Source organism: Hemiscyllium ocellatum, chromosome 9 (genome assembly GCF_020745735.1).
Source record: "Hemiscyllium ocellatum isolate sHemOce1 chromosome 9, sHemOce1.pat.X.cur, whole genome shotgun sequence".
NCBI lineage: Eukaryota > Metazoa > Chordata > Chondrichthyes > Orectolobiformes > Hemiscylliidae > Hemiscyllium > Hemiscyllium ocellatum.
The window spans coordinates 34,936,299-34,951,474 of record NC_083409.1 but is presented as its reverse complement, the minus strand read 5'-3'; the positions used below and the strand labels follow the sequence as shown (position 1 = coordinate 34,951,474).

The 15,176-nt window shown below is 44.5% G+C and overlaps 1 protein-coding gene across 2 annotated transcripts in view; it reads right to left on the bottom strand.

Annotated features, from left to right (window-relative positions):
• lhx4 (LIM homeobox 4) overlaps nucleotides 1–15,176 on the bottom strand; it is a 288,742-nt gene that overhangs the window by 152,810 nt on the left and 120,756 nt on the right. Inside the window, exon 11 of one of the 2 annotated variants that reach the window (XM_060830122.1) lies at nucleotides 4,880–4,901. In XM_060830122.1, the coding sequence (XP_060686105.1) occupies nucleotides 4,880–4,901 (22 nt within the window). Of the gene's footprint in view, nucleotides 1–4,879; nucleotides 4,902–11,801; nucleotides 12,686–15,176 lie in introns of those variants that run through there. The other variant, XM_060830121.1, reaches the window with a different exon arrangement.

Sequence of the window (15,176 nt, the reverse complement as noted above, 5' to 3'; positions counted from 1 at the left end):
GTGGAGCCACAGGTAGATAGGATAGTGAAGAATGCGTTTGGTATGCTTTCTTTTATTGGTCAGAGTTTTGAGTACAGGAGTTGGGAGGTCATGTTGCGGCTGTACAGGACATTGGTTAGCCACAGTTGGAATATTGCATAAAATTCTGGTCTCCTTCCTATCGGAAAGTTGTTGTGAAACATGAAAGGGTTCAGAAAAGATTTGCAAGGATGTTGCCAGGGTTGGAGGATTTGAGCTATAGGGACAGGCTGAATAGGCTGGGGCTGTTTTCCCTGGAGCATCTGAGGTTGAGGGGTGACCTTATCGAGGTTTACAAAATTGTGAGGGGCGTGGATAGGATAAATAGGCAAAGTCTTTTCCCTGGGGCTGGGGAGTCCAGAATTGGAGGGCATAGGTTTAGGGTGAGAGGGGAAAGATATAAAAGAGACCTTGGGGCAAAATTTTCACACAGAGGGTTGTACCTGTATGGAATGAGCTGCCAGAGGAAGTGGTGGAGGCTGGTACAATTGCAACATTCAAAACTCATTTGGATGAGTATATGTATCGGAAGGTTTGGAAGGATATGGGTTGGGTGCTGGCAGGTGGGAGTAGAATGGGTCTGTTTCCATGCTGTACATCTCTATGACTCTATGAAGCACCCTTCACTGGGGAGGGACTCACTGGCCCTGGGACTGTTTGGGGATTGGGGATAGGTTGGAGATGTGAGGGATGAGCCGCTGTGTTCTCCAGAGTAGGCGGTGTGGAAGGAAGTGGAATGCCTCTATGTTTGGAAACTAACTCCTGAATGAAGCATCCTTCACAACTTTGTCCCTGTAACCCTTTAAAACAGCCTGTCTGACTATCAATGCTAGCTGTATTTTGGTGTGGACAAGAAATGACTGAGATCAATAGGCTGGCTAACAAATCTAATTGACCTTTAAATATAGACCATATCGTGGGGGTGAGCTTGGTGATGTGAAAATAGATGATGGGATGGCCACCTGACCTATTTAAATGCCAATTGCTCTCCCCTTCCCCTCATCTTACATTTCCCAGCATCTTGCAGGTTAACACTGCTGTCAAAGCAAATCATAGGAGGAGTGCTACCTCACTCATTATAAGGAAATTAAACATTCGCAGAGATTCAGCACAATGACCTGAAACCGCATAACCAAACACGCAACATAACTGCCAATGATGAGGGGCAATATTCAAGAGCAGGAGTTTCACGAATGAAATGTAAGGCGTGTCTAAAGTTGAACCTTATCACCGTCTTAGGTCCGTATTGAACTCAAGGCTGAATCACTTACACCTTTGATTGACAAGGCAGTGAAGAGTTGTGGGTGACAGGTCGGAAAATGGAGTTAACGTCACATCTTATCAGCCACGATGTTATTGACCAACTGTGCAGGCACTAGGTGACAAATGGCCTACTCCTGCTCCTTTTGTTTATCTTGCTCTATGAACTGTGCAAAGAAATATTAACCTTTCTGCTGAAAATAAACTTGTTGTTAAAGGCAAGGCAACAAGGACATGATTCACTTTCCAACATACATACTTTATTAAGGATTTAACGAATTCACTATGATGACACGGTTATTAAGTTTAATAATGTGGATGTAAGGAGAGATATTTTTGAGAAAGCCTCACTTTTGTCAGGAAATCAATATACATCTGTAGTTTGTACTGCACCAGGGCTTTATGAGCGCAAAGCAGTGGGGAACCTAACATGCTACATAGCCTCTGAGCATCAATGCAAAGCATTGTATTAACTGTTACGTTTTTAAAAGTGATCCTTTAATGAATTCTAGTAGTGGCATCGGGCAGCTCTTGAAGAAGTGTCCTGTTGTATGGTCATCAAGGGGCCTTAATTAAATTAGTCTGGAGGAGTGTCACTGAAGCTCTCAGGGGACCAAGCTCCACAGCTAATCATTATCCTTAGTGCACAGTACACAGATGACTCCAGCTGCCTTGTGAAAGCAATCCCACTGTCACACTGCAGGACACCCTTGCCATGTTCACCAACCTGCTGCTCAATAACGTCTTGTCAAAATTTCAATACAACAACCAAAACATGTGGTGTCAATTTTAAGCTAGTGTAAAGCTGATGGTAAGAGGTAAGCCATCAATCACTTATCCTGCCTGTTCTCTCCGTTCACTGAATTCAGTGGTTAAGCATTAGAATATATCAGGCAACCAATCTACTACCTTACTCAGTCACGATACGGTCATGCGGTCATTCCCCTCAAGAACAGGGTTCAAATGTTTTAGTAGGATCAGACATGGGGGTAAAAAAGGGGGAGGCGTGGCATTACTTGTCAAAGACAGTATCACAGCAGTGGAATGGACGATGGAAGAGGACTTGCCATCTGAGGTAGTTTGGGCTGAGGTTAGAAATAGGAAAGGTGAGGTCACCCTGTTAGGTGTTTTCTACAGGCCTCCTAATAGTCCTAGAGAAGTAGAGGATAATATTGCGAGGATGATTCAGGAAAAGAGTGAAGGTAGCAGGGTGGTTGTTATGGGGGACTTTAACTTCCCAGATATTGACTGGGAGAGCTATAGCTCGAGTTCATTAGATGGGTCGGTGTTTGTACAATGTGTGCAGGAGGGTTTCCTGACACAATATGTCGACAGGCCAACAAGAGGGGAGGCTATATTGGATTTGGTTCTAGGTAATGAACCAGGCCAGGTGTTAGACTTGGAGGTAGGTGAGCACTTCGGGGACAGTGACCACAACTCGGTGACTTTTACTTTAGTGATGGAGAGGGATAATCGTGTGCCGCAGGGCAAGAGCTATAGCTGGGGGCAGGGAAATTATGATGCAGTGAGGCATGACTTAGGATGTGTGGATTGGAAAAACAGGCTTCAAGAGAAGAACACTAATGAGATGTGGGGAGTGTTCAAGGAGCAGCTACTGCGTGTCCTCGATAGGTATGTACCAGTCAGGCATGGTGTAAAGGGCCTTGTGAGGCAGCCGTGGTTTAGTAAGGAATTGGAGTCCCTTGTGAAAGGGAAGAAGGCGGCATATGTAAAGATGAGGCGTGAAGGTTCAGTAGGGGCGATTGAGTGTTATAAGGTAGCCAGGAAGGAGCTAAAGAGGGAGCTAAGAGAAGCGAGAAGGGGACATGAAAAGTCTTTAGCTGGTAGGATTAGGGAAAACCCAAAGGCTTTCTATAGGTATGTCAAGAATAAAAGGATGACTAGGGTAGGTATCGGTCCAGTCAAGGATAGTAGTGGGAAGTTGTGTGTGGAGGCGGAGGAGATTGGAGAGACATTAAATCAGTACTTTTCCTCAGTATTCACTCAGGAACAGGACACTGTTGCTGATGTGAATATGGAATCACAAATAATTAGAATGGATGCCCTGGAAATATGCAGGGATGAGGTTTTGGGAATATTGGAAAGGATGAATATAGATAAGTCTCCTGGGCCTGATGGCATTTACCCCAGGATCCTATGGGAAGCTAGGGAGGAGATAGCAGAGCCATTGGCCTGGATTTTTATGTCGTCGTTGTCAACAGGAATAGTACCAGAGGACTGGAGGATAGCGAATGTGGTCCCATTGTTCAAGAAAGGGAGTAGGGATAGCCCTAGCAACTATAGGCCAGTGAGTCTGACTTCAGTGGTGGGCAAAGTCTTAGAGAGAATGGTAAGGGATAAGATTTATGAACATCTGGGTAGGAATAACGTGATCAGGGATAGCCAGCATGGTTTTGTGAAGGGCAGGTCGTGCCTCACAAACCTTATTGAGTTCTTTGAGAAGGTGACCAAGGAAGTGGATGAGGGTAAAGCAGTAGATGTTGTGTATATGGATTTTAGTAAGGCGTTCGATAAGGTTCCCCATGGTAGGCTAATGCTAAAACTTCGGAGGTATGGCATTGAGGATACATTAGAGGTTTGGATTAGGAATTGGCTGGCTGGAAGGAGACAGAGGGTAGTAGTTGATGGATTATGTTCATCTTGGAGCGCAGTTACTAGCGGTGTACCACAAGGATCTGTTTTGGGACCATTGCTTTTTGTTATCTTTATAAATGATCTAGAGGAAGGACTTGAAAGCTGGGTAAGCAAGTTTGCGGATGACACAAAAGTCGGTGGAGTTGTGGATAGTGAGGAAGGAAGTGGTAGGTTACAGCGGGATATAGATAAGTTGCAGAGCTGGGCGGAAATGTGGCAAATGGAATTCAATGTAGCTAAGTGCGAAGTCGTTCACTTTGGTAGGAATAACAAGATGATGGATTACTGGGCTAATGGTAGGCTACTTGGTAGTGTGGATGAGCAGAGGGATCTTGGTGTCCATGTACACAGATCTCTGAAAGTTGCCACCCAGGTAAATAGTGCTGTGAGGAAGGCATATGGTGTACTGGGCTTTATTGGCAGAGGAATTGAGTTCCGGAGTCCTGAGGTCATGTTGCAGTTGTATAAGACTCTGGTGCGGCCTCATCTGGAGTATTGTGTGCAGTTTTGGTCGCCATACTATAGGAAGGATGTGGAAGCTTTAGAACGAGTGCAGAGGAGGTTTACCAGGATGTTGCCTGGAATGGTAGGAAAATCTTATGAGGAAAGGCTGAGGCACTTGGGGCTGTTCTCATTGGAGAAGAGAAGGTTTAGGGGAGATCTGATAGAAGTGTATAAGATGATTAGGGGTTTAGATAGGGTAGATACTAAGAACCTTTTACCGCTAATGGAGTCAGGTGTTACTAGGGGACATAGCTTTAAATTAAGGGGTGGTAGGTATAGGACAGATGTTAGGGGTAGATTCTTCACACAGCGGGTTGTGAGTTCATGGAATGCCCTGCCCGTATCAGTGGTGAACTCTCCTTCTTTATGGTCATTTAAGCGGGCATTGGATAGGCATTTGGAAGTTATTGGGCTAGTATAGGTTAGGTAGGATTCGGTCGGCGCAACATCGAGGGCCGAAGGGCCTGTACTGCGCTGTATCCTTCTATGTTCTATGTTCTATGATACATACCTAATAGTTGTGAAATCTTTGGGATAAAGAGATGTACACTTATAGCATGAGGTCCTCCAGTAAGACATCAGCTTGGAAAAAACCCAACTGGGTGAAAAATGTCATTGATGGCAAGAATGATCAATCATAAATAAATATCTCGTGTAAATGCCTAAGGACACCCATCATTCTAAATTAAGGATTTTAAGTAATTCTGTTCTCCTTCCATTTCTGAATATGATGCATCCTGCATATGGTGTGGGAGTGTAGACTTGATTGACAGACTCTGAGAAAACTACATTCAAAGCACGCACGATACTATCAGGACATGGCCAGGCCACACTTCAACTGAGTGGCATGCAGAATGAGCAATGGCACTTGTGTCTCCCGCAAATCATCTCCCATGACAGAGTTTAAGATAATCCTCCTCCTACTTTGCTCTCAAAAAGTAAATTAAATGTCAAAAGAAAACATTGCTGTAGTTCTGCTCTTTCATGCAGGAATAATGCAGCATACACACCTCTCTGTCCCACCAGCAAAACAAGATTTGCTTGATCAACCCCTCCTTCCAATTCCACCCCTTGTCCTGCCAATTTTGTGGGGCAAGGTTTTTTTTTGAAGGACTTCCACCCTGCATGTAAGTCATCTTAGATGTGATGCTCACTATGTGAACCAGTGTTAGTACCGCCATTGTAGCCACTGACATTCTTGGAGTCAAATTGGCAATGGTAGCCAAATGACTTCAAACACACTGTTATCTGGTTGAACGTGTGGTGGGAAGTGACACAATGGTAACTTTCAACATGGAATGGAATTGAAAAAGGAAGTTGGGTTGCTTCCAAGAGTGAAGTAACTGTACAGAGGTTGGTATCCAGCCCCTTTACTTACATGTGCACAGGACATGGGCTCTGACCAGCAAACTCCCCACACTGAAGGGACCTTTGGAATGTCCTGTTTATAAATATTTTTTTCTTTTTTTGATGCAACAGTTGTATAAATAACTTTATTAGATTCTACCACCAGGAAAATAAAAACCCATGTAGTCAAGGAACCACTGACAAGCAGAGTGCTGATAGAGGCAATACTTGTGTGAAAGAAAAAGTGAGGGGGATGGTAAGGACTCAATCAAAACAGCACTGGATGGGGAAATAAAGTACTCCAATCCCTGCTATGCTCACCTCTCCCAAAAGGTATTGAGATTGTTGGTGGACACTACATGCTCCTTCTCCAGTGACACCCAGGCACAAACACAGCCATGATCTCCTGTTTAGACTTGCCTTATTCTGTTTTTTTTCCAAAAAGGAAGGCAAATTTCTCCCAGTCCAGAGAACCTTTTCTCCACTGCAGTACACTGACTGTGGCCAGCCAGCTCTGAGTCAGTCCTCAACTGAGGAGATTCTAATCTAACTCTAGCTTATATACTCTTTAAACACCCACACTACTGCCTAACAGCTGCAGTGCTTATTTTCACCAGCACCCATGTTGTGCGCAGTTGTAGGACACAGTGAAGAAACAAGTGCCGAAATCTTTATTCATGTTCCACCACCAGGAAGAAAAGAAACACCCGAGTGGCCAGTGACAAGCAATGTGATTGAAAAAGTGAGTTGGGGGGTGGGGTTAAATCAGAAGGGAAAATAAAACACTCCACACCCTGCGATGCCCACTTCTCCCTGAAAATCTCAAGGGCGTTTGTAGACACTGCATGCTCCTTCTCTAAGGACATCCGGGCCTGAATGTAACCATGGAAGAGGGGCAGGCAATCAGCCATACAGTGACAAGCAGTGCCCTCCTCATCAGAAGGCAATTCTGCGTGATCAAAAAGTGAAATGGGAGAGCAGAGACAAAATCAAAATTGAGTTGGAGGGGGAAAGAAAACACTCCATACTCTGTGGTGCCCACCGCCCCCTGAAAATCTCAAGACTGTTGGTGGACACTGCTTGCTCCTTCTCCAGGGACATCCCGGCCATGGATGTAAACACGGAAGAAGGGGCAGGCAATCAGCCATAATGACCCCCTCCACAGCCCACTGCTTGGACCTGTTTATGGCCTGTTTGGCCAGGCCCAGGAGCAGACACACAAGGAGATCCTGTGACAGACTCTCCCCCCTCTGCATGGGGTACCCAAAGATCAGGAGGGTGGGGCTAAAGTGGGGCAACCAAAAACATAAAAGAGGTCTCCTGTTTATTCCTTTTTGTCCGACACTCCTGTTTATTTTTTTTAATCTCTCGCCCACACTACCGCTAAACAGCAGTAGTGCTTATTTTTCCTCAGCACCCGTGTGTGTGTGTGTGTACGTGCAGGTGTAGGACACAGTGAAAAACAACAAGCGCATAAATCTTTATTTATATTCCACCACCAGGAAGAAAGGAAATACCCGAGTGGCCAGTGACAAGCAATGTCCTTCTCATCAAAGGGCAATGCAAGCAATTCAATAGACACTTAGATTTTTTTAATTAACATTCAGAGTTGCTTTGACACACCTCTATTGAAGGTGGGAATTGAACCTATGCCTTCTGGTCTATTAGTAGAGACATTACCAGAGCTCCACAAGAGCCCAACGGTAAACTATGAGCGATCATAGAATTCCTACAGTCTGGAAACTGACACTTCGGCCCAACAAGTCCATACCGACCTTCCAAAGAGTAATCCACCCAGTCCCATTCCCCTACCCTATTATCCTCTTTTTACCCCTGACTAATGCAACTAACCTACACATCCCTGAACACTATGGGCAATTTACCATGGCCAATGCACATCTTTGGATTGTGGGAGGAAACCAGAGTACCCTGAGGAAACCCACGCAGACATAGGGAGAATGTGGAAACTCCACACAGACTGTCACCTGAGGCTGGAATTGAACTTGGGTCCTTGGTGCTGTGAGGCAGCAATGCTAACCACTGAGCCATCATGCCAAGTCTAGTTTGATTGAACAAATTCTTGAGAGCTACATCACATGACATCCAGTTAACTAACCTGTTTCTCTCCATACTACAGAAAACAAAAGGGTCAAAGAGAATTTAAAAGACAAAAAAAAGTTTCCTTTCCACATTTGATTATTCATTTGGGTCGCTCGCAACATTTATTCGGCAGGTTAACTTTTTTTAATTCCAGGAGACTCCTGGCTTATATCCTGGAGGGTTGGATATCAGAGTGGGACTAAGCACACAGAGAGAAGAGACTGGTGTGCTGCTAGTGGGTGTGAAAAAAGGAACTGCTTAACATTCTGCAGGAGTTTGGGAAGAAGTCATCTCTGAAACATTAATGTATCCCTTCCCTTGGCATGCTATCCACTTAGGCGAAATTGAGGTCTGCAGATGCTGGAGAAGCATAGTAGGTCAGAAATGAGGTTCTTGACGAAGGGCTTTTGCCCGAAACGTTGATTTTCCTGCTCCTCCAATGATGCCCGAGCCGCTGTGCTTTTCCAGCATCACACTCTCATGCTGCCCACTTATATTATTTTGTATTTTCTGTTCAAATTCAAATGAACAGGATTGGGAAGGGAAGGTTTCTACTCCAGCAGTAAATGTTTCATATAAAGGCATAGTTCAAACAGCTAATTTTCTGATAGCCCAGCATTTTGTGAAGTAAAATACCAGATATATGAATGGCATTTACCTGATGTAGAAAAGGCAGCAAGATTGCTTCAGATTACTTACTTGGCCTACAGTCTAGCCAAGGTCAGAGGTCACATGACACCAGATTATAGTGCAACAGGTTTACTTGAAATGGGGGTGGTGATGGGTCAATAAAGTGTGGCGCTGTAAAAAGCACATCAGGTCAGGCAGCATCCGAGGAGCAGAAGAGTCGACATTTCAGACAGGACCCTTCATCAGAAATGTGGAGGGGGAAGGGGGCTGAGAGATAAGTAGGGGGTGGGGGTATGGCTGGGGGGGAAGGTAGCTGGGAACGTGACAGGTGAAGGCAAGTGGGAGGTGATGGTGATAGATCAGCGGAGAGGTTGGAGCGGATAAGTGGGATGAGTCAAGAGGGTAGTGTCGAGTTGGAGGGGAACCCCCACCCCATCCCAGATCCAAGCATCCAACCCGGCATTGCCTTCTTGACCTGTCCTACCTGTCCATCTCCCTTCCCACCTATCTACTCCATTCTCCCCACTGACCTATCAACATCACCCCTCACCCTGCATTTACCTATCGCCTTCACAGCTACCTCCCATCCCCAATGCCACCCCCCCATTTATCTCTCAGCATCCTTCCCCACTCCCCCCCCCCCCCCCCCCCGACAAAGGGCTTATGCCTGAAACGTCGACTCCCCTGCTCCTCGGATGCTGCCCTGACCTGCTGTGCTTTTCCAGCGCCACACTTTATCGACTCGGACTCTCCAGCATCTGCAGTCCTCTTTATCTGCAGGTTTAATTTGAAATCACAAGCTTTCGGGACCATTGCCCCTTCGTCAGGTGAAGACTTTACCTGAAGGGGCAGCATCCCAAAAGCTTGTGATTTCAAATAAACCTGGTGTCGTGTGACTTCTGATCTTGCTCATCCTGATTCAACACTGACACCTCCACATCAAAGTCTATGCAGTTCAAAAAGACACTCCGCATACATCATGACCTGAAGGTACCGCAAGGCACCTTCATGGTCAATTAAGGACTATTTTGGAGCACTGCTGTAACACTGGAAACATACACTGGGTATAAATTTACATCAGAGTGCTGCACACATCTTTATTCAACAGAGGTCCCAACATCTCGCAGTGTAGCTTCTTCACCAATGCGCCTCCATCAGTTTTAGGAGTTGGGGCTGGTACCGGGAGAGCAGATACAAACTGCAGGAATCCATCGAGGAAAGAATTAGCCATTTTTATTTTAAAATGTGAATCCATTACCTTAACTTATGACTCCCCCTTCCCCCTTGTGTTTAACACTAAAGAACCACAGTCAAAACTGTCTATCTCTCAGGCAGGCAAGTGCATTTGATATATTAGTGACACCAGGAAATGATAGCGGGGCCAAAGGCAGCTGTGAGGCTTGTTTTCAAATTCATTGATCATTGTGAGAGGAGTAATGGTGCAATCAATAAGCAATCACTTGAAGATGAATAGGAGATCCTGGTTTGGGAGGTGTTCTCCTGCTTTTGTTTCGAGATGCACTGGCATTTTTGTTCATTCCCAATACCTGTTGCAGTAGCCTACCGTTCACATTGGAATACAATGACGCTGTCACTTGAAGCTTGCAGTGAAAGAGAAAGAATCTACGGACAAAATTGTCCATTTGTAGATGGTCGCTGCTGCTGTCAGAGTACAAGGCAGGGTTGGGGAGCCGTGCCTGTAACTTGCCCCGTCCCGAAACAAATGCTCTCTGCACTGAAAATCATTTAGTAACATCATTTTAGAAATATCAAACCCAACATCACCATTTATGACAGAAGTATCACTTTTCTCAGAAGAACTTTTCGAATGCCTTTTACAACTTCAGGATATGCCAAAGCAATAATGGCCAACGACATTTTCATTTTGCGTAAAACCGTATGAAAACCAACAACCAATTTAAATTCTGCAAGATCCCACAGATAACATTGATACAACAAGCAGATACCTATGACTGTATAATTTGTTTTCCTGTTGGTGAAGTAGCCCGCCACTGCACTTTCTTGAATGTATGCAATGGGGTCCATTGCATTCATCTTTGGGGAGCAGACCAGACTTCAGTTCAACCTCTCACCTGAAAGAAAATCCCTCCGACAGTGTAGAAGTCTCTCAGCACTGCACTGACGTTCCACCTGGATTATGTGCCCCAAGCTTTTGGAGATCAAACTGAATTGACAATCTTAGAGATGAAGAGGCAAGAGCCTTGAACCATGTCCGACATCCCAATAAACAGATGTGAAAAAAGAATCACTCCCCAGGTCTTCTCTCTTCCTCTCCCATTATATGTATGTGGCTTGCAAACGTTGGTACTCATGTGAATGCGGTGTTGCAATCTCGGTCAGATTGCTGACACACTGTTGACATTTCCTCTCAAAAACCAACATCAACAAAAAACAAAATCACTCAATGCACAGAGCTCTATTTGAAGGCCCAAAACGTTGTCCAACTTCAGTTCATTGCCAATGACTACTTAATGCTTTTCAGCTCCAACTTCAAAACAAAACAATCCCCCCTACTCCCCTCCCCATAAGCTGCAAGATCGACATCCACCAGATGTTCCAATGTGCAGGTAAAGTATTGGCACTTGGTGAGGTTTTAGCCTCTTCAATCAAGCTTCTGTTATGAAATTGCCTCCTAAGACAAGAACGGAGCAGTGTGAAATTAGGGATACAAAACGTGCTACTTATGTGGGATTATTTGCCCGTTCACCATGCTAATGAACAAGATGATTGCCAAGAAGGGATTCTGGGTTCGCTCTTTAGATATGCTTTAAAAGTTGTCCCTTGAAAAGTTTCACGTTGACTTAGCTATTCCTAGGGAAAAGTGTGGTCAGTTGTCTCCCCGTGCTCAACTTTCCCATTGACATTCCCCTGAATAGTTGAACAGGCCTGGAAACAGGGACACTGAAGCCTGGCCTGATAGATCCTTGGTAGGATAGGCTTTCAAGTGAGAGGTTTATCAGACTCAATTTTGGTGAATTTACAGGAGCTAAGCCTTGCACTCAATTTCTTTTTCAACAGCAATCCCTTCAAAGAGCAGCGGGACACTACTGGAGAGACAAACATTCAGATGTGGATTTTTTTTAAAAGCTGGAGATAACACAGATTAATTGCAATCTGCTAAATTTAGTGCTCCTTATTGCGTAATCACATGACCATAATTGTATAAGAGATCCAAAGAAAATATGTTCACCCCACATACAGTTAAGTGACATTCCAAATTGTTTTTATGTCAAGGGCTTCTTCATCTATATACAGTTAATCTGAGGAGAGAGAGAAAAAAACAAAAAGTTACTTCAGTCCCTGTGACCGACATAGTCCATGCATTCATTCCATCATTTCTTTCCAATGCTACATGCTACTCCTAATCAGGAGGATGCAAAGCTGTTTTTCCATTTCCGCCAACGAAACCTCATTTTGAAATAGAGGTACATGGACAGCAGGCACAGAGAGGACAGGAAGTACAGCAGCACACAAAGGCTGAGGTCTGTACGGGACAGGCTCCTTCCCAGCGTGCTCAGCCAATTAGGCCTGGCTATGGCTCCAAGATGCCTGCCCTCGATTGCTCGTTTCTGCAATCTCGACTGAAGCAAGGCATGGTTGAGTGACTCCGAGTCATCAATGGACTGTAAGTGCAGTTGTGATCTGCGGAGTCCCTCATTCATTTGGCCCTCCCTCTGATTTTCAGCCCTCTGCTTCAAAGCTTGGCTTTTGTACTGCTCATTCACAAATAAGTCTAAGTCCACAATATCATCTTCTTCTCTCCTGGATATTTGCTTTCCCTTAATGAAAGTCCTCTTTTGACTCCCTTCCCTTCTTATACCTGTGATGGTTCTGGAGATCTCATCATTTTTTGGTGGCTCCTCTGTCATTTCTTCTTCCTCACCCTCGTCTTCGTTCTCCTCTTCTTTTAGTGGCATCTTCTGTTGGCCCTGCTGAATCTCTTCCTTTGGTTTCTGTTTCCTCAGTAGCTCCTGCTCCCCTTCCAGGTAACTGTAATCAATGTTCTGAGGAGAATAGTGGGTCTTGAGAAATGTTAGCACTTTGTCTCTAACCCACATGAGCTCTCCATTGTGTGCACTGTGACATTCTGTACACATATCTGGAGGTGGCCACTGGACCTTTGGGAATTTTGGATCTTCAGTTTCTGCACCTAAGGGCATAAAAGGGCATAAATTGAATATACAGCGTAATTTTCCAAGCTTGCATTGACCAGTAAAGTGTATCTGGCTCCTTCCTGAAACAACATTAAGTTGCACAGTGGTTAGCACTGCTGCCTCACAGCGCCAGAGACCCGGGTTCAATTCCCGACTCAGGCGACTGACTGTGTGGAGTTTGCACGTTCTCCCCGTGTCTGCTCCGGGTGCTCCGGTTTCCTCCCACATTCCAAAGATGTGCGGTTTAGGTGAATTGGCCATGCTAAATTGCCCGTAGTGTTAGGTAAGGGGTATATGTAGGGGTAGGGGTATGGGTGGGTTGCGCTTCGGCGGGTCGGTGTGGACTTGTTGGGCCAAAGGGCCTGTTTCCACACTGTAAGTAATCTAATCTAATCTAATCTATTGTTTGCTGTTCTGTTCTCCATGTTGAAAGTTGGATATTGATAAGAAAAGGGATAAGGATGTTGCTAGAATTGAAAGCATCCGGAAGCACTTTAGAGACTGTGACCCTTCTCTCTGGGTATGTGAAGATGAGTGGGGAGGCTGCAGCCTTGTGGTATTGTCTCTAGGCTGCTAATTCAGAGGCCCAGGCCAATGCTCTGGTGAAATGGGTTCAAATTCCACCTTGGCAGATGGTGAAATGCAAACTCAATAAACCATTGGAATTGGAAAGGCTGACCCGATGGTGATCATGCAACTACTGCCGATTTGTTGTAAAAACCCATCCGGTTTATTAACGTCCTTCAGGGAAGGAAATCTACCATTCTTATGTGGTCTGGCCTATATGTGTCTCTAGACACACAGCAATGTAATTGTTTCTTCACTGCACACTGGATAATCAATGCCAGCCTCGGCAGTGCCATCTCACGAACGCATTAACAAAAGGATTGGACCTAATAAAGGATTATATGTATGAAGGGTGTACCTCTTTATACAGAGAGTGGTTAAAGCTAACAGGATTGGCACATTATGGAGAGGCTCCTTGGACACATTAGGAAAAACGAACGACAAGGATCCAAGGGAAAGCTAGGACAAAGGGAATTTGAGTGGCAAAAGATTTGTGTGTGGAACACACACTGATAGTTGGGCTGAATGGCCTGCTGCTGTGCTCTATATTTTAGCAATTCCATCCAAGAATATAGGCTGATCCCATGGTGACTGACCAACGTGGACTGCAGAACAGTATTCTTCCAATGGTTAACAAGGATTTAGAGTGAGATGACTTTGGTTAATCCCAGAGAGGTGTAAAGTGGGCTGCAGCTTCACAGCACAAGAATGTACTGAAATCTGGCTCAAACGTATTCTATAAGCTCTTCCATTTCTAATTGTAGAAAGCTGAAGATTGCTGGACTGATTTTAGGCATAAAATGGAAGTGGAAAATCGAGGGAGAAAGACACCCACTCATAGTTGGAGGCCTCACTACAATGCTTGTCAAGAAGGGACTGAGTTCAGTCACTACTACATTTTCGGAAACAAGTTGGGATGAGAGGACTAATTAACATAAGTAGATAAGGCTAAAATAACACAGCTAAGACCCCAATGTGATTTTCCTGTTAATCAGCATTACCAAAGCTAATTCAGCAAACTATGCCTGTACAGATCTTGAGGAGCCACTTAAAAAGCTCTTTGGTTGGCGTGAGGTGAAGTCCAAAGCAGATCTGGCACTTATTTACCCTCCTTTCTCAGAGGTTTTGAGTCATTAGTAAAAGGAAGTATGCAGAGAGATCATTTAAAGTGCAACAATTCTAAAGAAAGTGCAGGAACAAAAGGAACCAGGGTGTAGTTGTACGTAAATCACAGAAAAGAGGCAGGGCAGATGTGAAAGTGGTTAACAAAACTTTCATTAAACTGGTTTTCGAAATAGGAGCATAAAGTAGAAAATTGCAGCAATTTAGGCTAAAGTTGTTCAAAGTATGGACTTGAACGAACTTCTGGGCATGACATTTTAGGAAGGATGTGAACATTAGAGAGAGGAGAATTCTTTTGGGAGTGGGGAACTTCAATTACACAGACTGACTGGAGAAAACTGGGATTATTCTCCTCAGAGAAGAAAAGGTTACAAGGAAATTTGGTTGCCCTGGTCAAAATCATGAGGATCTTAGACAGAATACATAGGACAAAACTTCCCATTAATGGAAGGGTCAAGGACAAGAGGACGCAGATTTAAAGTAATTGGAAAAACAAGTGAAATGGAAAAAAAAATATTTTCACAGCAAGTGGATAGGATATGAAATTCTCTGACTGAGAGTATGGTGCAGGCATGATCAATCAAGCTGTTCCATGAGAAGTGATCTTACTGAAACACACAAACTCTTGAATGGAGCTGACAGGGAGGAGAATGAAAGAACATTTTCCCTTGTGGGAGAGACCAGAACTTTGACACACAATTTAAAAAGTAGTCTCCCATGGACATAAGAATTTCTTTCTCCAAGAGGGTGTGATCTGTAGAATTCTCTCTCCAGGAAGCAGTGGAGGGGACGCCATTA